The sequence below is a fragment of the Saccopteryx bilineata genome, chromosome 2 (assembly GCF_036850765.1).
Source record: "Saccopteryx bilineata isolate mSacBil1 chromosome 2, mSacBil1_pri_phased_curated, whole genome shotgun sequence".
NCBI lineage: Eukaryota > Metazoa > Chordata > Mammalia > Chiroptera > Emballonuridae > Saccopteryx > Saccopteryx bilineata.
In genome coordinates this window covers 360,557,976-360,582,403 of record NC_089491.1, presented here as the reverse complement: position 1 = coordinate 360,582,403, position 24,428 = coordinate 360,557,976, and the positions used below count along the sequence as shown (strand labels likewise).

General features: G+C 46.9%; 2 protein-coding genes across 4 annotated transcripts in view; one reads left to right on the top strand and one right to left on the bottom strand.

The window, feature by feature from the left end:
- The window catches only part of SERPINF2 (serpin family F member 2), a 222,795-nt gene that overhangs the window by 79,948 nt on the left and 118,419 nt on the right, over positions 1-24,428 (top strand). The window lies entirely within an intron of this gene.
- The window catches only part of SLC43A2 (solute carrier family 43 member 2), a 60,417-nt gene that overhangs the window by 27,597 nt on the left and 8,392 nt on the right, over positions 1-24,428 (bottom strand). For all 3 annotated transcript variants that reach the window (XM_066263073.1, XM_066263075.1, XM_066263074.1), the window contains exons 3-5: positions 8,991-9,201; positions 7,797-7,852; positions 6,898-6,974 (exon numbers count right to left, since the gene is read on the bottom strand). In XM_066263073.1, the coding sequence (XP_066119170.1) occupies positions 6,898-6,974; positions 7,797-7,852; positions 8,991-9,201 (344 nt within the window). The remainder of the gene's footprint in view (positions 1-6,897; positions 6,975-7,796; positions 7,853-8,990; positions 9,202-24,428) is intronic.

Here is a 24,428-nt window from a genome sequence, read left to right as displayed (position 1 = left end):
GCTACAGCATAAAAGCAACATACATTGGTGTGGCTACATATTAATAAAACTATGTTTACAACACCAACTCCCCTGCAATGGTCTCAGTTTGGCCCGGGGGTAGCAGTTTGCTGACCTCTGCTCTAGACCCAAGAATGGGGACCTTAGAGGACAAACTACCAGCCTCCCTTAAATAGATCCCTGCTAACCAAATACTTTAAGTGCCAATCAGATGCTTTTCCTGTCTGGCCAGTGTAGCCTTTTACCTCTCAAGGCAAGAGTGAGGTGCTAACAGGAACGCCCCTGCTGCAACGCTTCTGGCCTTCACACAGCCCTATTAGAGACTGCTAAAAGCAATGGACCCTACCCTAGGAAAATGAATCTGCTGATCACATACAGAATCTGTTTGCATATAATCTCAAGGGAATGCACAGTCCTGCTAAGGGCTGAGTAATCACAGACCACACAGAAGCCTAAAAACCTTAGGGTAAAATCCTTTGCTCCCTAGGAAAGAGAGCTAATTTCTTTTTATATGAAAGATAACCCTGTAAAAATAATAAACAAATGACACAAAGAAACAATTCACAGAACACACATGATGACCAAAAAAAAAAAAAAAAAAAAAAGGTGAAAAGATGTTACACCTCACTAACAATTAAACAAAACATTTTTTAAATCATGGTATATCATTTTTTACCAGATCAGATTGGCTAATGTTTAAAAGATTAATGACAGGGTACTGGAAGGGGTGTGGAGAAAAGGCACACTCATACATGTTGGTAGGAGAGTATCAGTGTATATAACCTTTTGGAAAGACCATTTGACAGTATATATTAAAATTTAAAACATGCTGATCCTGTGGCCCAACAATCCCACTTCCAGGAATTTATTTTACAGAAATATGTGCATAGGAATGTTAACTTCAACAGCATCATAAATTTAAAAAATTGGATAAAAACAAACAAAAATATTGGAAACTAGGCCTGACCTGTGGTGGCACAGTGGATAAAGCATCGACCTGGAAATGCTGAGGTCGCTGGTTCGAAACCCTGGGCTTGCCTGGTCAAGGCACATATGGGAGTTGATGCTTCCTGCTCCTCCCCCCTTCTCTCTCTCCTCTCTCTCTCTCTCCCCCTCTCTCCTTTCTAAAAAATGAATAAAAAATAAAAAATAGAAATATTGGAAACTAACTGAAGTGCCCATTAGTAGGAAGCTGGTTAAATAAATTATGGTATATCTTACATTATAGACCTACACAGAATTCTTTAATAATAAGGCACATCTCTAGAGATTAAAGAATAAGGTTGACTTACAAGCACTGGCAGGAAAAAATGTAAAAGATACATGTTAAATGAAAAAGGGAAGCTGTAACAGTATTTCTTTAATAAAAAAAGAATAGGGGCCCTGGCCGGTTAGCTCAGTGATAGAGCGTCAGGCTGGCGTGCAGGAGTCCCGGATTCGATTCCCGGCCAGGGCACAGAGGAGAAGCGCCCATCTGCTTCTCCACCCCTCCCCCTCTCCTTCCTCTCTGTCTCTCTCTCCCCCTCCTGCAGCCAAGGCTCCATTGGAGCAAAGTTGGCCCAGCGCTGAGGATGACTCTATGGCCTCTGCCTCAGGTGCCAGAATGGCCCTGGTTGCAACAGAGCATCACCCCCTGGTGGGCATGCCGGGTAGATCCAGGTCGGGCGCATGCGGGAGTCTGTCTGACTGCCTCCCCGTTTCCAACTTCAGAAAAATACAAAAATAAATAAATAAATAAAAATAACATTGTTATATGCAAATTTAAAATCTATTATTACAAATATTTTCCATTGTTCAGCGAGAGAGAGAGAGAGAGAGAGAGAGAGAGAAGTATCAACTTGCTGTTCCACTTAGTTTTTCCATTTAGTTGTGTCCTCATTGACTGCCTCTTGTACATGCTCTAGATGGGGATGGAACCCATGACCACAGCTTGCAGGGATGATGCTTTATCCACAGAGCCACCCAGCTATGGCTGCAGATATTTTTTAAATACAGAAGAGAGGCCCTGGCCAGTTTGCTCAGTGGACAGATAATGTCATCCCAGAGTATGGACATCCCAGGTTCAATTCCCAGTCAGGGCACACAAGAGAAGTATCCATCTGCTTCTCCCCCTACCCCTCCCACCCTACTCTCCCTCTTCCCCTCCTGCAGCCATTGGTTCAATTGGTTTGAAAGTCAGCCTCAGGCGCTAAAAAGAACTCAGCTGATTAAAGCATCAGCCCCAGACAGGGGTTGCCAGGTGGATCCCAGTTGGGGCGCATGCAGAAATCTGTTTCACTATCTCCTCTCCTCTCACTTAAAAAATAAGTAAATAGCCTGACCAGGCAGTGGCGCAGTGAATAGAGCGTTGGACTGGGATGCAGAGGACCCAGGTTCGAGACCCCGAGGTCGCCAGCTTGAGTGAGGGCTCATCTGGTTTGAGGAAAAGCCCACCAGCTTGGACCCAAGGTCGCTGGCTCCAGCAAGGGGTTACTTGGTCTGCTGAAGGCCTGTGGTCAAGGCACATATGAGAAAGCAATCAATGAACAACTAAGGTGTTGCAACGCGCAATGAAAAACTAATGATTGATGCTTCTCATCTCTCTCTGTTCCTGTCTGTCTGTCCGTCTATCCCTCTCTCTGACTCACTCTGTCTCTGTAAAAAATAAATAAAAAAAAATTTAAATAAATAAATAAATAAATAGGCCCTGGCCAGTTGGCTCAGTTAGTAAAGCATCAGCCTGGCATGTGGCTGTCCTGGGTTCAATTCCCAGGGCACACAGGAGAAGCAGACATTTGCTTCTCCACCCCTTCCCTTCTCATTTCTCTTCCTCTCTCTACCTCTCTCTCTCTCTCCCCCACTTCCTTTACTACAGCTGTGGCTCGATTGGAGTGTGTTGGCCCCAGGTGCTGAGGATGCTCCATGGCTTCCGCCTGAGGAGCTAAGAGCTTGGTTGCTGAGCAACAGAGCAACACCCCAGATGGACAGAGCATCGCCTCTAGTGGGCTTGGCTTGCTGGGTGGATCTCCGGGCAGGGCACATGCGGGAGTCTGTCTTTCTGTCTTCCCTCCCCTCACTGAATAAAAAGTAAATAAATAAATAAATAAAATACTGACGAGATACATTCTAAACTAATAAAGGTAGGCTTATAGAATTTTACAGTCTATATTTTCTATTTGTTTGTTTTTTTGTTGTTTTTGTTTAAGATTTTAGAGAGGAAAGAGAGAGAAAGGTGGTGGGGAAGGAACAGGAAACATCAGCTCGTACTTGCTTCTCATATGTGCCTTGACCAGGCAAGCCCAGGGTTTTGAACCAGCGACCTCAGCGTTCCAGGTCGACGCTTTATCTACTTGTGCCACCACAGGTCAGGCTATATTTTCCAGTCAGGGCACACATTTCTAAAACATTAACTTTTAAAAATGAAACCTTTTTTGTTTCTTATTTTTTTAATGAAAGAATATTTTTAATTATTTTTATTTATTTATTCATTTTAGAGGAGAGAGAGAGAGAGAGAGAAGGGGGAGGAGCTGGAAGCATCAACTCCCATATGTGCCTTGACCAGGCAAGCCCAGGGTTTTGAACCACAACCTCAGCATTCCAGGTCGACGCTTGATCCACTGTGCTGCCACAGGTCAGGCCCGTTTTTGTTTCATAATTTAAAAAAAGAAAACAAATCCTTATGGGCTTAACAGTCTCCCCTGAAAGTTTCTTAGACAACTACAAGTTCATTTTAAAGGCTTTCTTAGAACGGATTCATGGTATGGTGGTTTTCATCCATCCGTATTCTGCTTTATCACAATAAAACACCTTTCTGCATCTCAGAGCATAAAATCCTCAAGTTCAAGAACCATCTCTCTCTTATCCCAAAATTCAGAACTGCTACGACATAGGCACAGGGACACTAAAATAATGAGTGGGGTTTTTAATTTTCATTTCAATAGAAGAGTTGGTCATTTTCATGCTGTCAAAAAACAAAGAGAGCCTGACCAGGCGGTGGCTCAGTGGATAGAGTGTTGGACTGGGATGTGGAAGGACCCAGATTCGAGACCCCGAGGTCGCCAGCTTGAGCGCGGGCTCATCTGGCTTGAGCAAAAAGCTCACCAGCTGGACCAAGGGTCGCTGGCTCCAGCAAGGGGTTACTCAGTCTGCTGAAGGCCCATGGTCAAGGCACATATGAGAAAGCAATCAATGAACAACTAAGAAGTCGCAATGCGCAATGAAAAACTAATGATTGATGCTTCTCATCTCTCCGTTCCTGTCTGTCCCTGTCTGTCCCTCTGTCTCTATAAAAAAAACCAAAACAAACAAACAACAACAACAACAACAAAAAACAAAGAGAGGCCCTGGCCGGTTGGCTCAGTGGTAGAGCGTAAGCCTGGCGTGCAGGAGTCCCGGGTTCAATTCCTGGCCAGGCACGCAGGAGAAGCGCCCATCTGCTTCTCCACCCCTTCCCCTCTCTTTTCTCTCTGTCTCTCTCTTCCCCTCCCACAGTGAAGGCTCCATTGGAGCAAAGTTGGCCAGGGCGCTGAGGATGGCTCCCTGGCCTCTGCTTCAGGCGCTAGAATGGCCCTGGTTGCAACAGAGCATCGCCCCCTGGTGGGCATGCCGGGTGGATCCTGGTTGGGCGCATGCGGGAGTCTGTCTGCCTGCCTTCCCGTTTCCAACTTCAGAAAAATACAAAAACAAAAACAAAAAAACAAACAACAACAAAAAAAAGAGAAATACAACTCCTGTTACACAGTTTACACAACCTTGTGGAATCTGTGTAGTTTTGGCAGTTCTAACAGATTTCCTACAGCTTCAACATTTATTTACTTCTGGGTATTTGAGTGAGGAAGGGAATATATTTGTTTTCTTTAATCTACCTGGTTAAAAAAATCAAAATAAAAATGCACAAAAGAGTACAAATTCAATCTCTCTCACACCACTACTGCAAGGCAACCAAAGTTCCCAGACCTGTGTGCACGACCCACTCCCTGAGCACACCACATACATGGCCCCGTGCCATGGTCTTCCTCACCCAACAGATGCCACTGCTGAACATTCCATTTCCAAGGACCCAGACCCAGACCCAGACAGCTGACCCTTCCCACCAGAGTCAAGTTAACAAGGCAAAGCGTAGGAAGGTGAACAGAAGAGATACTGGGCCTGACCCCCGGCTCACAGCCTGCAGGTCAGGGGTCACAGAGATGCCAGCACCTCTTCAAACTCTTTACAAGAAGACCAGCAGTCCCCAGGGCTCCCACAAAGCTAAACAATGGCCCCTCAACAGCTTGACTCCTTGCTTCTTAGTGGAAAGAGAAATCAGAAGCCAGAGTGTCCGGCAAATAGTAATAGTAGGTATTGTATCATAAAAATATTTTCATGGGAAAATTGAGGCAAGTCAGACTTTCCTGTTAGACAGAAATCTCTTTGAAGAGACTATTATTCTCACTTCTTTCCTAATGGGCCAGCTCCAAAAGGCACCCTTGCCCAACCAAGCGAGCCTGTGAAGACCTTCCTCCTTCCTCCCAGGAAAAAATGTTTGACTTTCTTTGCCTTCCTTTTCTTCAACCTGAACCTTCCTGCAGTCTCTCTCACCTCAAAAAGGAACACATTCTGGCCCTGGCCGGTTGGCTCAGTGGTAGAGCATCGGCCTGGCGTGCGGAAGTCCCGGGTTCGATTCCCAGCCAGGGCACACAGGAGAGGCGCCCATCTGCTTCTCCACCCCTCCCCCTCTCCTTCCTCTCTGTCTCTCTCTTCCCCTCCCGCAGCCAAGGCTCCATTAGACCAAAAATTGGCCCGGGTGCTGGGGATGGCTCTGTGGCCTCTGCCCCAGGCGCTAGAGTGGCTCTGGTCGCGACAGAGCGACGCCCGGATGGGTAGAGCATCGCCCCTGGTGGGTGTGCCGGGTGGATCCCGGTCAGGCGCATGCAGGAGTCTGTCTGACTGCCTCCCCGTTTCCAGCTTCGGAAAAATACAAAAAAAAAAAAAAAAAGCCTGACCTGTGGTGGTGCAGTGGATAAAGCATAGACCTGGAAATGCTGAGGTCGCCGGTTCGAAACCCTGGGCTTGCCATCGCCCCCTGGTGGGCAGAGCGTCGCCCCTGGTGGGCGTGCCGGGTGGATCCCGGTCGGGCGCATGCGGGAGTCTGTCTGACTGTCTCTCCCTGTTTCCAGCTTCAGAAAAATGGAAAAAAAAAAAAAAAAAAAAAAAAAAGAAAGAAACCCTGGGCTTGCCTGGTCAAGGCACATATGGGAGTTGATGCTTCCAGCTCCTCCCCACCTTCTCTCTCTGTCTCTCTGTCTCTCTCCCTTTCTCTCTCCTCTCTAAAATGAATAAATAAAATTAAAAAAGAAAAAAAAAAAAGGAACACATTCTGTGGCTACCGATAAGAGGGTGCTCAGCATCCCGAGAAAACCTCTCATTCCCTAGAGGGGGCTCTCTGTGTTCTGGCATTCCAGAGACCAAGAGAGGCAGCCTGTGTGGTCCCCTTAGTTTCTCATTCAGTTCTGGACAAAGGTAATGATTAGCACCAGGGAGATTCCGAAGGAGGTCTGTTTTTAAGTTGCACTGTCAGCCAAAGCTGTCATAGAAAATAACAGAAAAGCAAGTCAGCGGTAGCTTTTCACTCCCTGCTCCTGTCTTCCCTGGACTCATCTCTAGTTAGCTGGCTTCCTCAGAGCCTAAGCCAAGGTCAGCAAGGGACAGGCCCGCTCTGATAGCCGTGCTCTGCTGTGCCTGCAGGACTTCCCCAGCTGAGGAGGCTGCTGCTGGCTTTGTTGTCCGGCCACTTCACCAGCAGCAGCCCTCTAGTGCTTGGGATGTCTAGGCATATGCAGGTGAATGGAAGGCAAAGAAACTGAAGCCAATAAATGCTGCCTCAAATTTACAAGGAGATGACTGAACTGAGATTGTCTTAAAGAAATCAATACTTACTGTTAACGAGGTGAAAGTCATGCACATCCCACCGAAGCCGTTTAGAGACAGGGCGATGAAGATGAGCACAGAGAGAGCTGTAAGACAGGAGGACGGAATAAGGGAACCACAGCCGAGCTTCCTCAGGGCAAACGCATGTGCCTCCCCATCCTCTGTTCTCCACTACTCTGAGCACCACAGGAGAAGCCTAGAGAAGCTGCTTCACTGAAACCAAAAATACAGGTACCCCCAAATCAACAGGTATTGAAACTTTTTATTTTTTTAAATGCATTTCAGAGAGGAGAGAGAGAGAGAGAGAAGAGGGAGTCGCAGGAAGCATCAACTCCCATATGTGCCTTGATCAGGCAAGCCCAGGGTTTCGAACCGGCGACCTCAGCGTACCAGGTTGACGCTTTATCTATTGCGCCACTACGGGTCAGGCTATAGGTGGTGAAACTCAAGTTTTGTTTTGGTGTTTGTTCTAAAAATCCTTGAAGCAACAGCTCCACCTGAACAGGGCGGGGGACCAGGTGGCTTCTAAGCTACCTTTAAAGAGCTAGCCTGAGCTGCCTCAAGGGGACGCAGCTGCTGATTCCACACACACCCCTGCAGCCGGCCTGGTTCTTAAACCTCGTCTCTCCGGTTGGATCAGGGAGGCCACCGCGGACGGCCTGGCTTGGCGAGGAAGTGGGAGTTCCGTACACCCCGGGAGCTTCCCTCAGACATCTGTCTGGGCGATTGTTCTTTTACCCAGCCACCCCTTTGAGATAAGTAACTGGGTAAAGGCCTAACAAACATCCCCTCTAACTTGAGCAGCGAGCACCAGGCCTGGCATGGTGTCCCAGAGCAGATGGGCCCGTGAGCACCTCTGGGCGCTCTCCCCAGTCCCTGACAAAGGGGCTCAGGAAAAGCGTACTCACAGTTCGGGTTACTTGCCCCATATGCAATCAGCAAGCAGGAGACAGCAAAGCAGGCACTAAAAACAGGCAGAAGCAGTATGTTATTTCTTCTTCTTATTATTGTTCATATTATTATTTGGGAATATTTACTATGTATGTTTTAGACACTTCTGGAAAATGTACATATAATATTTTATTTAACAATTCTAAAGAGTAAAATTGATCCCATTTTACTGATGAGGGAAAAAAATAAAAAAAGAACTGATTGCTCCAAAGTATCCAACCGGCAAGTGCCTAAGCAGGGAGCTCCCCTAAGCAGGAGTCAGGCCTGGTAAACACCGCACTGCACTGCCCCTCCGATCCCAGACCGGAGGAGGCCAAGGCTGTGCAGTGACAGGACACAATCCATTCCCCGTGTTCTATGCTCACTCAGCCAGGGGATGAACAGAACCCACTGGGCGTAGGCAAGATAGTGTCAGCTCCCAAGACCCCTCCCTCCACTTGGCTCTGCTCTGGGGAGCAAGGCCTCTTAAGCTCTACAAAGTGAATGAAACGGTTCTACCACCCGTTCCCTTCCCAGTCACAGGTCTCGCTATTGCAAACCAATGCCCTGTGAGATGGTCATTCCCAGCCGGCCTGGTTTGGGGAGGCCGTGACCTGAGATGCCCCTTGCTGGGTGAACTGACCCTGAGTCTGGCACACTGGAACTTTAAAGACCAGGGACACCCCCCTCCAGAGGGTGCACAAGATGATCCACACAGGTGTCAGTGGTAGGGAAAATATTAGGTCTCTGTTTTATAATTTTTAATCTCAACCATTTTTATTTATACTTTTGTATATGTATATCACAAAGCACATAAAAATTAAGGACATATGTATATATAGATAATTCCATGTGCTTAGAAGTCTATTTTCAAAACTTTTTTTTTTCTGATAGAGGAAGAAGGTCAGAAATATTGTGAAAGCCAGTGTTCTTAATGACAAGCAACTCCAGACCCTCCAGGCAGGCCTGGGTGTCCTATAACTTTTTTAAGCAACACTGGCACATTACAAAGATCATAGTACCTAGTGATTTGATGGCAGATGGGGTAGAAACCCCACCCTGAGTAGGCATTTAAGGAGTTCCATAGTATGTCTGATAGCAGGTACCAGGGTTCCCTACAGTGAGGAACTCAGCCCAGGGTCCACCAGCCCACCTCCCACCCCCACACTGACCTTCCCAGCAGCCTGAGCTTCCTTGGGCCATACTTGTCCATGACGATGCCCAGGGGCAGGGTGATGGCACTGAGCAGGAAGGAGCCCACGGTGAAGGCCAAGTTTAGCATCTCATCCTGGGCCTGGCAGCTGAGCCAGTCATTCATGAAGCTCACCTCCTCCTCTTGCTCTGGCTTTGCTGTACCCCCTACTGTGCCGTTGGTGATATTTTCTGTGTGTACAGAAGAAGGGAAACCTGGTCACAGGGTCGAGGCAGTGATTCCCAAATATCAGAAGGTCAGGTGCATATTCAAAGTCACCCCACTGGGAATGGCAGGGCTATCTCTGGGCCTCTTGAGGGCTCAGGCTACCCCACAGAAGGCTTGGATATCATTCTGGCCCAAGCCCCCTAAAGTGATAATGCAGAGGTTCTTAACATTTGTGAGAATCACGCACTCTTTGGTGAATCCAATAAAGAAAGCTATGCTCCTGCTCCCCAGAAAACGCACACAAAGTCTTACCCGTAATTTCAGGGGCTTCATGTGTCCCCTGAAGCACCCATTAGCCCCAAGCTGGGATTCTCACTCTAAAGTCACCTATACCCTAGAATAGCAGACCTCAGGACCCGGCCTTGGCAGTGGGGTCCAGGTTGGCTAGAGCCTTCAGCAGCTATCCATGGAAAGAGACTGCCGACAGTATATAGGAGGCCAACCCTAGACCACCTGGTTTCACTGTAGTGCTCTGGGGTTCCCCAGGTCAGCTTGGGAAAGAGTGGGCCCCCTTTCTTGCTAAGGACAGTGGACTTCTCAAACATGCAGGCTAAAGGCTACCTCCCCCCTTATAATATCATACCATCAACTACCACATACACTGTGTTGTAGAAACCCTTGGCAAAGGATTTTTTTAAATAGTCCTAACTTATTTGCTTTCACTTGTTGAGGTGCACATTTCTTATTTTTCTCACTAGAGTCACTGATTTTACTGTCCCTGAGGCCACACCTGTGCTATAATCCTGGCCCTTAATGGCCCTCTCCAAAGTCCACCCAGCACCAAGACAACAAAAACAGGAAGGAAAAAGTGCTGCGGCAGCTGAAGGCAGGAGGGTGGGGGACAGATTGGGAACATGGCTGAAGAACTCTCTTCTCTTTGGGACTGCTGGTTAAGAGATGCTGACTAATCCTGCAGAAAGGAGTGGCCTCTGATTAGATTGGAGGTAATTCTGGGAGATACAAGGAAATACCTCTCTTCAGAGAACTGCATGGCTCTCAGATGGCGGCCCTCTGGCGCCAGGGCTGTAAAGCTGAGGTCTGCAGAGGCCTGCCCCAAGGTCACAGAAAAGGATGTGCTTTGGGTGAATCATGCCATATGCCAACCTCTCACCAACAAGCCCTCCTGGGGGCACACTGATCGAGGGTGAGATGCTGAGTTCCAATTTTGGTTCCTCCACTTCCTACTTGTATGACCTTGGGGAAGTGACAATCTTGCTCTTTCTCTGTTTTTTATCTGTAAAAAGGACATCATCTAACAATTAGTATCTACCTCCTAGAGCAGGGGTTCCCAAACTTTTTACACAGGGGGCCAGTTCACTGTCCCTCAGACTGTTGGAGGGCCGCCACATACAGTGCTCCTCTCACTGACCACCAATGAAAGAGGTGCCCCTTCCAGAAGTGCAGTGGGGGGCCGGATAAATGGCCTCAGGGGGCCACATGTGGCCCGCGGGCCGTAGTTTAGGGACGCCTGTCCTAGAGTTTTAGGAAAGATAAGAAAATCCAGGTAGCCCTGGCCGATTGGCTCAGTGGTAGAGCGTCGGCCTGGCGTGCAGGAGTCCCGGGTTCGATTCCCGGCCAGGGCACACAGGAGATGCGCCCATCTGCTTCTCCACCCCTCCCCCTCTCCTTCCTCTCTCTCTCTCTCTTCCCCTCCCGCAGCAGAGGCTCCACTGGAGCAAAAGATGGCCCAGGTGGTGGGGATGGCTTCTTGGCCTCTGCCCCAGGTGCTAGAGTGACTCTGGTCGCGACAGATCGACGCCCCGGATGGGCAGAGCATTGCCCCCTGGTGGGCGTGCCGGGTGGATCCCGGTCGGGCGCATGCGGGAGTCTGTCTGACTGCCTCCCCATTTCCAGCTTCAGAAAAATACAAAAAAAAAAAAAAAAAAAAAGAAAATCCAGGTAACATTCTAGAGCTCACACAAGCATAGAAAGTACTCAATGAATAATAGCTGAAAGTTATTATAATTACTATTAGTGGAGTCTCAGAACAGGGGTAATAGTGCAACCGACTGGCGGCAGAGCCCAACACAGTAACTTGGAACAGAGTTCCATACTGTGTATGTGGTAGCCTGAATTTGTGTCCACTCTCCCACTGGGCTGGGGGCCCTGAAGGGCAGGGACTGTGTCTGGTCACCTGTGTGTCCCCAACACCTTACTCAGATCATGGTGTATAAGAGTTGTTTACTGAATGAAAACAATGAAATCAGATCACAATGGCCAAAGGGATCACAAGGAAGAAAGGAAATAGGATATACAGAAACAAGTGGAAGATAGAGGGGATTTAAGTTTACAGCCACAACATCAACCTCCTGTAGCCACAGAAACGAAACGTAACAAGCCGGATTCCTGCCTGACCCAGTCCATTACTTTCTCTGTTTTTCAAGAGGCTCCACCACACTGGAAGCCAAAACATATGCCAAACAGGGTCATCTAAGCCCATAAGGATCCACCTGGGACTTGTTTCACACACTGCCTAGCAGGCAGGCCCAAGCTGCTCACTCACTGCAGGGCAGCGTCTGGGAAGGCAGAGATGCTTCACAGGTTGGCAATAGCTCCAGGTGTCAGCTCTGCCAGCAGCAACAAAAAGTGGATATGAAGTGGGGCGACAGTCATTTCCAAGGTTGGTGTGCAGGTATGAGAAAACCATAGGTATGACAGAGTGGATGGGTGGAGAGGGTGCCCCAGGGTCCAGGATTGCTGGCTTGTGAGACCTAACTGGCCATGCAGGGTCAAGGGCCCATTACTGCACTAGGTGCCGCAGGGTCTGTTGCTGTGACCAGGGAACCAGAGCTGGACGGGGACATTAGGAAGCGAGGCAGCACTGTCTCTGAGTGACGCACCAGGGTGCCCTACCACAGGTTCCCCAGAGACAAGCCACAGGGGACCCTTAAATCCAGGACTTTGCTTACCAAGAGAGAGGATAAAATCTCAAGGCATACCCAAGGCAGTCTCCCTCATTTGGTATAACAGGAAAGGGGTGTAAACATCTGAATTGTTTAGAGATCTGGTCACCACTGTAAGCAGACAAGGGGCTCATGGGGAGACAGGTCAGAGGAGAGGAGAGGGTATCTGTCCCACTCCCATCTTCCGTCGTGGAGCCACTACACACAGAAGCAGGAACCTTACTCTGGGCTACTAGCCTTTCTTCTTTTTTTATTTATTCATTTTAGAGAGGGAAAAGAGAGAGAGAGAGAGAAGGGGGGAGGAGCAGGAAGCATCAACTCCCATACGTGCCTTGACCAGGCAAGCCCAAGGTTTCAAACCGGTGACCTTAGCATTCCAGGCCAATGCTTTATCCACTGCGCCACCACAGGTCTTCTGAAACAAATCCATGCCAAAGGGGTGACCTGGCCCTCTACCCTCCTGCCTTCAGGCAGTGATGTCCAGCAACGGATGAGCCAGGGTTGGGGTAAAGGTGTCTGAGTGGCCCTTTGTCTGCCTATGGAGCAATATGAGAGTGTCCCTCCCCCTAGAGGGAACGAAACCATCAGAGAGCCCAGCTTTGTTGGCAGTAAAACTGCCCACGTGAATAAACAAATCCACCAGATGCCCAAACACAGTCACACCCAGTCCACTCCTCTCCCTCTGCTCCCACTTAAGACCATTGTGGACCAGGACAGACACAAACGGGTAAGTACCCAGAAAATGTCAGGGCCTCTGGGTGCCCCTCCTCTCCCAGCCTTCAGCTCAGCCCTCACCCCAGCCCAGCTTGCTTTGCGCCTTACCTACACCTGTTTAGTAAACAGGTGCCTCTGCAATGGGTGGCGAGAGGAGCCTGATCCATCCAGCCCAGCTGGGGAAGGGGAACCAAGAAGACAGGCCAGGAAATGGTGTGGCCAGACTGTGCTGAGAACAGACGAAGGACTGCTTAGGAGAAAACCCAGGGACAGGGAAGAGAAACACCTGCACTGTTCGGCCTCACTCATAAAAGACTTATACAAAATATTTACAGAGAAAGCAAGGGAGAAATGAGGGTGTTGTGACTGTACTCTGGCTCCCCTAATATCCCTGGGTCAAAGAGGGCCCCCATTCCAGGGAAATAAAGGGAATGGGAGTCTCCAGAATAGCTAGCCAGCCAATGCTGGAAGAAGCAAAGGGCAATGGGCTGAAGGTTCCTCTAAATTCCTGAACAGCCTCCTTCTGACCAGCTGTTTACTGAGTGCCTCCTTCCTGGGGGCCAACACTGGCCCACCCTGTTGATGGTCCCTGCCCCATGATCTCTTGGTCTCTGTCACTCAAATCCTTAGTCTATCCGGCAACAGGAAGCAGCATCTCCAATGTAGCAGGGGGGATGTAGGTGAGAGGTCAGCTTCCGCAGCAGAGCAAACAAGCAGGACAGTCAGAAGGCTCTGCTGGGTAGGCCAGGACCTAGCTAGCCCCTTTGCTGTGGTCACAGAGAGCTTGTGTTTGCTGGCTACTGTGTTTAATGCTATTTGTTCCTGGGTCACTCAGCACCATCCCACCTCACCCCATATTCCACACCAGGACACCAGGAGTTTCAGAGCAGGTAAGTCGCTTGCCCAAGGTCTCATAGCTGATACCTGGGGAAACTGGACTTGAATTCAGGCTGTCAGACCCCAGAGCTCCTGCTTTGAACCTTCAGGTTATGCTGATGCTGTACTATGTGGGCTAGAGGCAGTTCTCAGAAAATGCTGAGAGCACAAGGCTGTCACAATGCTAGGGCAATGATGGGATTGCCCCCAAAACCCTCCCACGAGGTCCCTGAAAGCCAACCCAAGCTGGACAGGACAATAATAGGACACCAAGAAGCCAGGAGGGGTGAGCAACGGATGTGAGGGAGAAAAATTAGGTCATGACATGGGAAGGAGGAAGACAGGGTTGTAGGGGAAGGCCAAGGGTGCCAGCTCCTCTCCGTGACACATCCTGAAGTTGGGGGTACCAGTCTTTAGACTTTCTTACTCATTACCATAATTATTTTTTAAATCCGAAATACACTGGGAGCAGGGAGGAAGTGAAAACAGTCACATTTACAGCAATAAAAGTAAAAGGGTGAGTTTTGAAAAGCTATCAATCACTAGCCCTTGGGTGTAGGAGATCATAAAAAGGGAGGGACTTGCATGAAATATTCAGAGGGATGAAAACCAAGGACCTACAACCAAGACTACTTTACCCAGCAAGGCTATCATTTAAAATTGAGGTTGAGGCGGTAATGCAGTGGACCGAGCGTCGGCCTAAGTCACAGAGAAATCATGTTCAAAACCACAAGGTCACCGGCTTGAGTGCAAGCTCAACTGGTTTGAGCACAAGCTCACGAGGTTGATGTGGGATCAGAGACATGACCCCATGGTCACTGGCTTGAGCCCAAAGGTTGCTTGCTTGAAGCCCAAGGTTGCTGGCTTGAGCCAAGGGGTCATTGGCTCAGCTGTAGCACCCCCCTTCCCCTGGTCAAGACACATATGAGAAAGCAATCAATGAACTAAGGTTCCGCAATGAAGAACTAATGCTTTTCATCTCTCTCCCTTCCTGTCTGTTCCTATCAGTCTCTCTCACAAAAAAAAAAAAATTTGAGAATGAAATAATAAATAGCTTCCCAGATAAGAAAATACTAAATGAGCCCTGGCCAGATAGCTCAGTTGGTTGGAGCATGGTCCCGAAGCACAGAGGTTGCCGGTTCGATCCCTGGTCCGGGCACATACAGGAACAGATCGATGTTCCTGTCTGTCTCTCTCTCTTTCTCTCTCTCTTCCTTCCTCTCTCTCTAAAATCAATAAACATTTAAAAATAAATAAATAAACAATAATAATAAAAAATAAAACGCTGAAGGAGTTTGCTACCACCAAACCAGTATTACAAGAAACGTTAGAGTCTTCTTAAAGAAGAAGAAGACGGCGGAGGGGAACAGGTGGAAGGGGAATAAGGGGGGGCCAAATATGTGGTGACAGAATGTGATTTGACTTTGGGTGATGGGCACACAACACAATCAACAGTTCAAACGCCATGGAGATGTTCACATGAAACCTATGTGCTCTTACTGATCAATGTCACCCCATTAGATTTAATTTCCTTTTTTAAAAAAATTCACTTTAGAGAGAAAGGGGGAGAGAGAGAGAGAAAGAGAAGGGAAGAGGAGCAGGAAGCATCAACTCCCATATGTGCCTTGATCAGGCAAGCCCAGGGTTTCAAACCAGCAATCTCAGGATTACAGCTCAACAGTTTATCCATTACGCCACCACAGGTCAGGCTAAATTTAATTTCTAAATTTAAAAAAATAAAAAAAATAAAAGACAACAATGACAGAGGAACATAGTTAAAAGATTAAAACGGCCCTGTTCAGTGGCTCAGTGGATAGAGCGCTGGCCCAGTGTAAGAACATCCTGGGTTCGATTCCGAGCCAGGGCAAACAGAAGAAGCAACCATCTGCTTCTCCCCACCTCTTCTCCCCCTCTTCCCCTCCGCAGCCAGGGGCTGGATTGGTTGAGCATGGCCCCAGGTGCTGAGGATAGCTCCTTTGGAGTACAACAGCCTCAGGTGTTAAAAATAGCTCCATACTCAAACATCAGCCCAAGATGGGGTTAATGGGGTTGCTGGGTGGATCCCAGTTGAGGTGTATGCGGGAGTCTGCCTCACTATCTCCCTTCCTCTTACCTAAAAAAGAAAAGAGAGAGAATAAAATGGCAATAGTATATACCTATCAATATCACTTTATTTAAATTTTTTTTCTTTATTGATTTTAGGGAGAGAAGGAGAAAGAGAGAGAGACAGGAACATTGATCTGTTCTTGTATGTGCCCTGACCAGGGATCTAACTGGTAACCTCTGCACTTTGTGATGATGTTCTAACCAACTGAGCTATCCAGCCAGGGCATCATTTTAAATGCAAATGGCTTAACTGCTCCAATCAAGACATAGGGTAGCTGAATGGATAAGAAAACAAGACTCACGGGTATGCTGTCTACAAGAGACTCACCTCAGAACAAAAGATATACACAGACTCAAAGTAAAGAGATGAAGAAAGATATTTCATACAAATGTAAACAGAAAAACAAAAAGCTGGTACAGCAATATTTATATCTGTCAAAAATAAATGTATTTTTTTGTTTGTGTTTTTAGCAAGAGACAGAAAGATACACAGGAAGGGAGAGAAATGAGAAGCATCAACGTGTAGTTGCGGCACTTTTTTAGTCGTTCAATTACTGCTTCACATACGCATTTTGACAAGGGGGCTCAAGCCAAGCCAGTGCCCCCTTGCTCAAGACAGTGACTTTGGGCTCAAGCCTGAAACTTTTGGATTTCAAACCTGGTACCTCAGCACCAGATCAACACTCTATCCACTGCGCCACCACCAGAGACAAAGAAGGACACTACCTAATGATAAAGGGAGCAGTCTAATAAGAGAATATAACCCAACATAGGAATACCTAAATATATAAAGCAAATCCTGATGGACATAAAGGGAGAGATCCACAGCAATACAGTCACAGTAGGGTTTTTTTTCTTTTGTTTTTGTTTTTATTTTTACAGTAGGGGGTTTTAACATCCTATTGAAAACAATGGATTCAGCCTGATCAGGCAGTAGCGCAGTGGACTGGGATGACAGAGCGTTGGACTGGGATGCTGAGGTTCCAGGTTCAAGACCCCGAGGTTGCCAGTTTGAGTGTGAGCTCATCTGGTTTGAGCAAAAAGCTCACCAGCTTGGACCTGAGGTCTCTGGCTCAAGCAAGGAGTTACTCGATCTGCTGAAGGCCCACGGTCAAGGTACATATGAGAAAGCAATCAATGAACTACTAAGGTGTCGCAACGAAAAACTGATGATTGATGCTTCTCATCTCTCTCTGTTCCTGCCTGTGTCTGTCCCTATGTATCCCTCTCTCTGACTCACTCTCTGTCTCTGTATAAAAAAAAGAAGAAGAAGAAAAAAAAGAAAACAATGGATTGATTTTTGAAAGAAAATAATCAACAAGGAAACAGTGGCTTTAAATGACACACTAGATCAGATTAATTTAATTGATACATTCAGAGCATTTCACCCCAAAGCAGCAGAATATACTTTCCTTTCAAGTGCATATGAAACATTTTCTAGGATAGACCACATATTAGGACACAAAACAAGTCTCAGTAAGTTTTGGGGGGGTTTTTTCCCCAGAGACAGAGAGAGAGTCAGAGAGAGGGATAGATAGGGACAGACAGACAGGAAAGGAGAGAGATGAGAAGCATCAATCATTAGGGGTTGTTTTTTTTTTGGTTTTTTTTTTTACAGGGACAAAGAGAGAGATAGATGGAGACAGACAGACAGGAACAGAGAGAGATGAGAAGCATCAATCATCAGTTTTTCGTTTTGACACCTTAGTTGTTTATTGATTGCTTTCTCACATGTGCCTTGACCACGGGCCTTCGGCAGACCAAGTAACCCCTTGCTCGAGCCAACGACCTTGGGTCCAAGCTGGTGAGCTTTTGCTCAAACCAGATGAGCCCGTGCTCAAGCTGGCGACCTTGGGGTCTCAAACCTGGGTTCTTGGCATCCCAGTCTGACGCTCTATCCACTGCACCACCGCCTGGTCAGGCAAGTCTCAGTAAGTTTAAGAAGACTGAAATCCGGCCCTGGCCGGTTGGCTCAGCAGTAGAGCGTCGGCCTGGCGTGCGGGGGACCCGGGTTCGATTCCCGGCAAGGGCACATAGGAGAAGCGCCCATTTGCTTCTCCACTCCCCCCCTTCCTCTCTGTCTCTCTCTTCTCCTCCCGCAGCCAAGGCTCCATTGGAGCAAAGATGGCCCGGGTGCTGGGGATGGCTCCTTGGCCTCTGCCCCAGGCGCTAGAGTGGCTCTCGTCGCGGCAGAGCGATGCCCCAGAGGGGCAGAGCATCATCCCCTGGTGGGCAGAGCGTCGCCCCTGGTGGGTGTGCCGGGTGGATCCCGGTTGGGCGCATGCGGGAGTCTGTCTGACTGTCTCTCCTCGTTTCCAGCTTCAGAAAAATACAAAAAAAAAAAAGAAGACTGAAATCCTATGAAGTATCTTCTCTGACCGTAACAGTATGAAAATAGTAATCAATCACAAGAAAATAACTGAAAATCACACAAAGACACAGAGGTTAAACATATTACTAAACAATGAATGGGTTAATAACAATATCAAGGAAGAAATCAAAAGATATCTTGAAACAAATGAAAAGGAGAACACAACCCAAAAGTTTTCGGATACAGTGAAAGCAGTCCTAAGAGGGAAATTCATAGCATTATAGGTCTACTTCAAGAAACAAGAAAAATCTTGCCCTGCCCAGATGGCTCAGTGGTATAGTATTGGCCCAGCCTGTGGAAGTCCTAGGTTTAATTCCTGGTCAGAACACACAGGAGAAGCAACTATCTGCTTCTCTACCCCTACCCCTTCTCTCTCTCTCTCTCTCTCTTTCTCTCTCTCTCTCTCTCTCCCTCCCTTAGCCATGGCTCAAATGGTTCAAGCACTTTGGCCCCAGGTGCTAAGGATGGCTCCATGGCCTCACCTCAGGCAATGAAATGATCCATTAGGAGCAATGGAGCAGTGGCCGCAGATGGGCAGGGCATCGCCCCCTAGTGGGCTTACCATGAGAGTCTGTCTCTCTGCCTCCCTGTCTCCCCGCCTCTCACTTAAAATAATTTTTTAAAAAGAAAAAAACAAGAAAAATTTCAAATAAACAATCTAACTTTACATTTAAAGGAACTAGAAAAAGAACTAACAAAGCCCAAAGTGAGCAGTAGAAAGGAAATAATAAAGATCAGAACAGAAATAAACAAAATAGAGTCTAAAAAACAATACAAAATTTCAATGAAACCAAGAGCTGGTTCTTTGAAAAGATAAACCAGATTGATAAACATTTATCTAGACTCATCAAGAAAAAAAGAAAGGAGGACACAATAAAATAAAATTAGAAACTGCCCTGGCCAAATAGATTGGTTGGTTAGAGCATCATCCCAAAGTGCATAGGTTGCCGGTTCAATCCCCAGCCAAGGCACAAAGAGGAACAGCTCAACGTTCCTGTCTCTCTCTCTCTCTCTCTCCCCCTTCCTCCCTCACTGAAATCAGTAAGTAAAAATGTTAAATATACATAAAATAAAAAATAAAACCAGAAATGAAACAGGAAAAGTAACAACCGACTCCATAGACATACAAAGGATTGTAAGAGGCCCTGGCCGGTTGGCTCAGTGGTAGAGCGTCGGCCTGGCATGCAGAAGTCCCAGGTTCAATTCCCAGCCAGGGCACACAGGAGAGGCGCCCATCTGCTTCTCCACCCCTCCCCCTCTCCTTCCTCTCTGTCTCTCTCTTCCCCTCCCGCAGCTAAGGCTCCATTGGAGCAAAGATGGCCCAGGCGCTGGGGATGGCTCTGTGGCCTCTGCCTCAGGTGCTAGAGTGGCTCTGGTTGCAACAGAGTGACGCCCCGGAGGGGCAGAGCATCGCCCCCTGGTGGGCAGAGCGTCGCTCCCTGGTGGGCGTGCCGAGTGGATCCCGGTCGGGCGCATGCGGGAGTCTGTCTGACTGTCTCTCCCCATTTCCAGCTTCAGAAAAATACAAAAAAAAAAAAAAAGGATTGTAAGAAAAAATTATGAATAACTATATGCCAACAAACTGGACAATCTGGACGAACTGGATAAAAGTCTAGAAATATACAATCTTCCAAAACTGAATCAGGAAGAATAAGACTCTGAATAAATAGATTATAGCCAGTGAAATTGAGGCAGTAATAAAAAAACTCCCAACAAACAAAAGTCATGGACCAGATGGCTTCACAGGTGAATTTTACCAAACATTCAAAGAAGAACTAATACCAACTTTCTCAAACTATTCCAAAATAATTCAAGAGGAGAGAAGACTCCCAAGTTTATCTTACAAGGCCTGCATTATCCTAATTCCAAAACCAGATAAATACATTATAAAGAAAAAAAATTATAGGTGTAAAATAGTCCTGACAAACATAGATGCTAAAATCCCAAAATATTAGGAAACTGAATCCAGTAATACATTAAAAAGATCATATATCATGATCAAGCAGGCCTTATTCCAGAGATACAAAAGCTGGTATAATACTGGCAAATCAATCAACATGATACACCTATTAATGAAATAAAGGATAAAAGTCACAGAATCATATCAATAGATGTAGTAAAAGCATTTGATAAAATTCAGTACACAATTATGATAAAAATTCTTAGCAAAGTGGGAATAAAGGGAGCATACCTAATGTAATAAAGGCCATATATGACAAACCCACAACCAATGTCATATTCAATGGGCAAAAACTAAAAGTGTTTCCCTTAAGATCAGAAACAAGACAGGAATATCAACTTTCTCCACTCATATTCAACATAATACTTGAAGTCCTAGCCATAGCAATCAGACAAGAAGAAATAAAAGGCATCCAACTGGAGATGAATAAGTAAAAAATGTCATTATTATTATTTTTATTGATTTGAGAGAAAGGAGAGAGAGTGAGAAGCATCAACTCGTAGTTGCTTCAGCTTAGTTGTTCACTAATTTGCTTTTTGAACCAGTGACTCTTTGCTTAAGCCAGAAAACTTGGTCTCAAGCCAGTGACCTTGGGCTTCAAGCGGGCAACCATGGGATCATGTCTATGATCCCACATTCAAGTTGGTGAGCCTATGCTCAAGCCAGTGACCTTGGGGTTTTGAACCTGGGTCCTCAGTGTCCCAGGTTAATGCTTTATCCACTGCACTGCCGCCTGGTTTTTGGCTTAGGTTTTTTGGGGTTTTTTAAGAATGTTTCTTAAGTGAGAAGCAGGGAGGTAGAGAGACAGACTCCTGCATGTGCCCTGACAGGGATCCACCCAGCAAGCCCCGTGTGGGCGATGCTCTGCCCATCTGGGGATGCTGCTCTATTGCTCTACAACCAAGCTATTTTAGTGCCTGAAGGGAGGCCATCCTCAGCTCCCAGGGCCAACTTGCTCCAACTGAGCCATGGCTGAGGGAGGTAAAGAGAAAGAGAGAGGGGAAAAGGGTAGGGGTAGAGAAGCAGGCCTCCTGAACCAGTGACCCCTTGCTCAAGCCAGCAACCTTAGATCCCACACTCAAGCTGGTGATCCAGTGCTCAAGTTGCTAAGCCTGTGCTCAATTTGACAAGCTGACCCAAGCTGGTGACCTCAAGGTTTCAAACCAAGGACGTCAGCATCCAGGGTCAACACTCTATCCACTGTGCTACCACCAGTCAGGCAAAACCATCATTATTTGTAGATGACATAACACTATATATAGAGAACCCTAAGGATTCCACTAAAGAGCTACTAGAAATGATAAATGAATTCAATAAAGTAGTAGGATACAAAATAAACATCCAGAAATTATTTTTACATACCAGTAATGAACTATCAAAAATGGAAACTAGGAAATCAATCCCATTTACAACTGCTTCAAAAATAAATAAGTAAATAAAGCCCTGGCCAGTTGGCTCAGTGGTAGAGCACTGGCCCGGTGTGTGGGTGTCCCAGGTTCGATTCCCAGTCAGGGCATATAGAAGTGACCATCTGCTTCTCCACCCCTACCCTTTTCCCTTCTCTCTCTCTCTTCACCACCCTCAGCCATGGCTCAGTTGGAGCAAGTTGGCCCTGGGAGCTGAGGATGGCTCCATGGCCTCCCCTCAGGCACTTAAATAGCTCGGTTGTAGAGCAACAGAGCAGCATCCCCAGATGGGCAGAGCATCGCCCACATGGGGCTTGCTGGGTGGATCTCTGTCAGGGCACATGCAGGAGCTTGTCTCTCTACCCCCCCCCCTGCTTCTCACTTAAGAAATAATCTTTTAAAAAAACCTCAAAACCTAGGCCTGACCAGGCGGCGGTGCAGTGGATGGAGCATTGACCTGGGACACTGAGGACCCAGGTTCAAAACCCCAAGGTCACTGGCTTGAGCACAGGCTCACCAACGAGCGCGGGATCATAGACATGACCCCATGGTTGCTGGCTTGAAGCCCAAGGTTGCTGGCTTGAGACCAAGTTTTCTGGCTTAAGCAAGGGGTCACTGGTTCAGCTGGATTCTCCAGTCAAGGGACATATGAGAAAGCAATCAATAAGCAACTAAGGTGCTGCAACTATGAGTTGATGCTTCTCATCTCTCTCCCTTCCTGTCTGTCCCTGTCTGTCCCTCTATCTCACTAAAACAAACAAATCAACCCTAAAAATATATTTAACCAAGGATGTAGAAGAGCTCTTCTCAAAAAATTATGACACTGAAGAAAGAAACTAAGAAAAGCTACAAATACATGGAAGCATCTACTATGTTCATGGATAGTAAGAATTAACATCATTAAATGTCCATATTACTCAAAGTAATCTGTAGAGTCAATGCAATTCCTATCACAGTATCAAAGGTGTATTTCACAGAACTAGAACAAATATTCCAAAATTTATATGGACCCACAAAAGACCCGAAATAGCTACCTTAAGAAAGAACAAAGTGGGAGGTATCACACTACCTGACATCAAACTATATATATTACAAGGCCATAGTAATCACAATAGCATGGTACTGCCTGACCAGTGGTGGCACAGCGGATAAGCATAGACTCAGAATACTGAGGTCTCAGGATTGAAACCCCAAGATCACCAGCTCTGAGTGCAGGCTAATCAGCATGGGTCTCTAGCCTGAGCAGGGAATTATCCACACAATTCCAAAGCTCGCCAGCTTGAGCCAAAGGTTGCTGGCTTGAGCAGAGGACACTGAGACTTGGCCCTGGTCAGGGCACATATGGGAACTAATCAATGCACAACTAAAGTGAAAGCAGCTATGAGTTGATGCTTCCCACTATCCCTTCCTCTCTCTCTCAATTCTCATAGCAATATATTTTCTGCTATATCTCCTTGGGCAATGAAAACAAAACAAAACAAAAAACTGTATCAAACTAAAGTTTTGGAAATGCCAAGGTCGCTGGTTCGAAACCCTGGGCTTGCCCAGTTATGGCACATATGACAAGCAAGCAATGAATAACTAAAGTGAAGCAACTATGTTAAGCAACTTAATACCTCTTGCTCTACCCTCCTCTCTCTCTGTAAAAATCAATAAATAAAATCTGGGGTTTTTTTTTAGATTTTATTTATTCATTTTAGAGAGGGGAAAGAGAGAGAGAGAAAGAAAGAGAGAGAGAGAGAAGGTAGGAGGAGCCAGAAGCATCAACTTCCATATGTGCCTTAATGAGGCAAGCCCAGGGTTTCGAAATAGTGACCTCAGAGTTCCAGGTCGACATTTTACCCACTGCGCCACCACAGGTCAGGCAATAAAATCTTAAAGAAAGAAAGAAAAAAATTGAAAAGACAACTCACTGAATGGAAGAACATATTTACCAATGACACATCTGGTTAGACGTTAATATCCAAAACTCATAAAGAATTTATACAACTCAAGACCAAAAAACAGCCTGACCAGGCGGAGGCGCAGTGGATAGAGCGTCGGACTGGGATGCAGAGGACCCAGGTTTGAGACCCCGAGGTCTCCAGCTTAAGCGTGGGCTCATCTGGTTTGAGCAAAAAAGCCCACCAGCTTGAACCCAAGGTCGCTGGGTCCAACAAGGGGTTACTCGGTCTGCTGAAGGCCCGCAGTCAAGGCACATATGAGAAAGCAATCAATGAACAACTAAGGTGTTGCAACGCGCAATGAAAAACTAATGATTGATGCTTCTCATCTCTCTCCATTCCTGTCTGTCTGTCCCTGTCTATTTCTCTCTCTGACTCACTGTCTCTGTAAAAAAAAACAAACCAAAAAACAATCTGATTTAAAAATGGTTAAAGGGGTCCTGGCCAGATAGTTTGGTTGGTTAGACTGACTAGAGCATCGTCCAAAGCACAGAGGTTGCTGGTTCAATCCCCAGTCAGAGCACATACTGAAACAGCTCGATGTTCCTGTCTCCCCACCACCCTGTTCCTCCCTTGCTAAAATCAACAATTAGAAATAAAAATAAAAATGGGCAAACGGCTATAGCTGGGTAGTTCAGCTGGTTGGAGCATTGTCCTGATACACCAAGGACATGGATTCAATCCCTAGTCAGGGCACATGTAGAAATCAAGCAATGGCCTGACCAGGCGGTGGCACAGTGGATAGTGTCAGACTGGGACACAGACAACCCAGGTTCAAAACCCTAAGGTTGCCGGTTTGAGCACGGGCTCATCTGGTTTGAGTACAGCTCACTAGTTTGAACCTAAGGTCGCTGGCTTGAGCAAGGGGGTCACTCAGTCTGCTTTAGACCCCCACCCCTATCCCCGTCAAG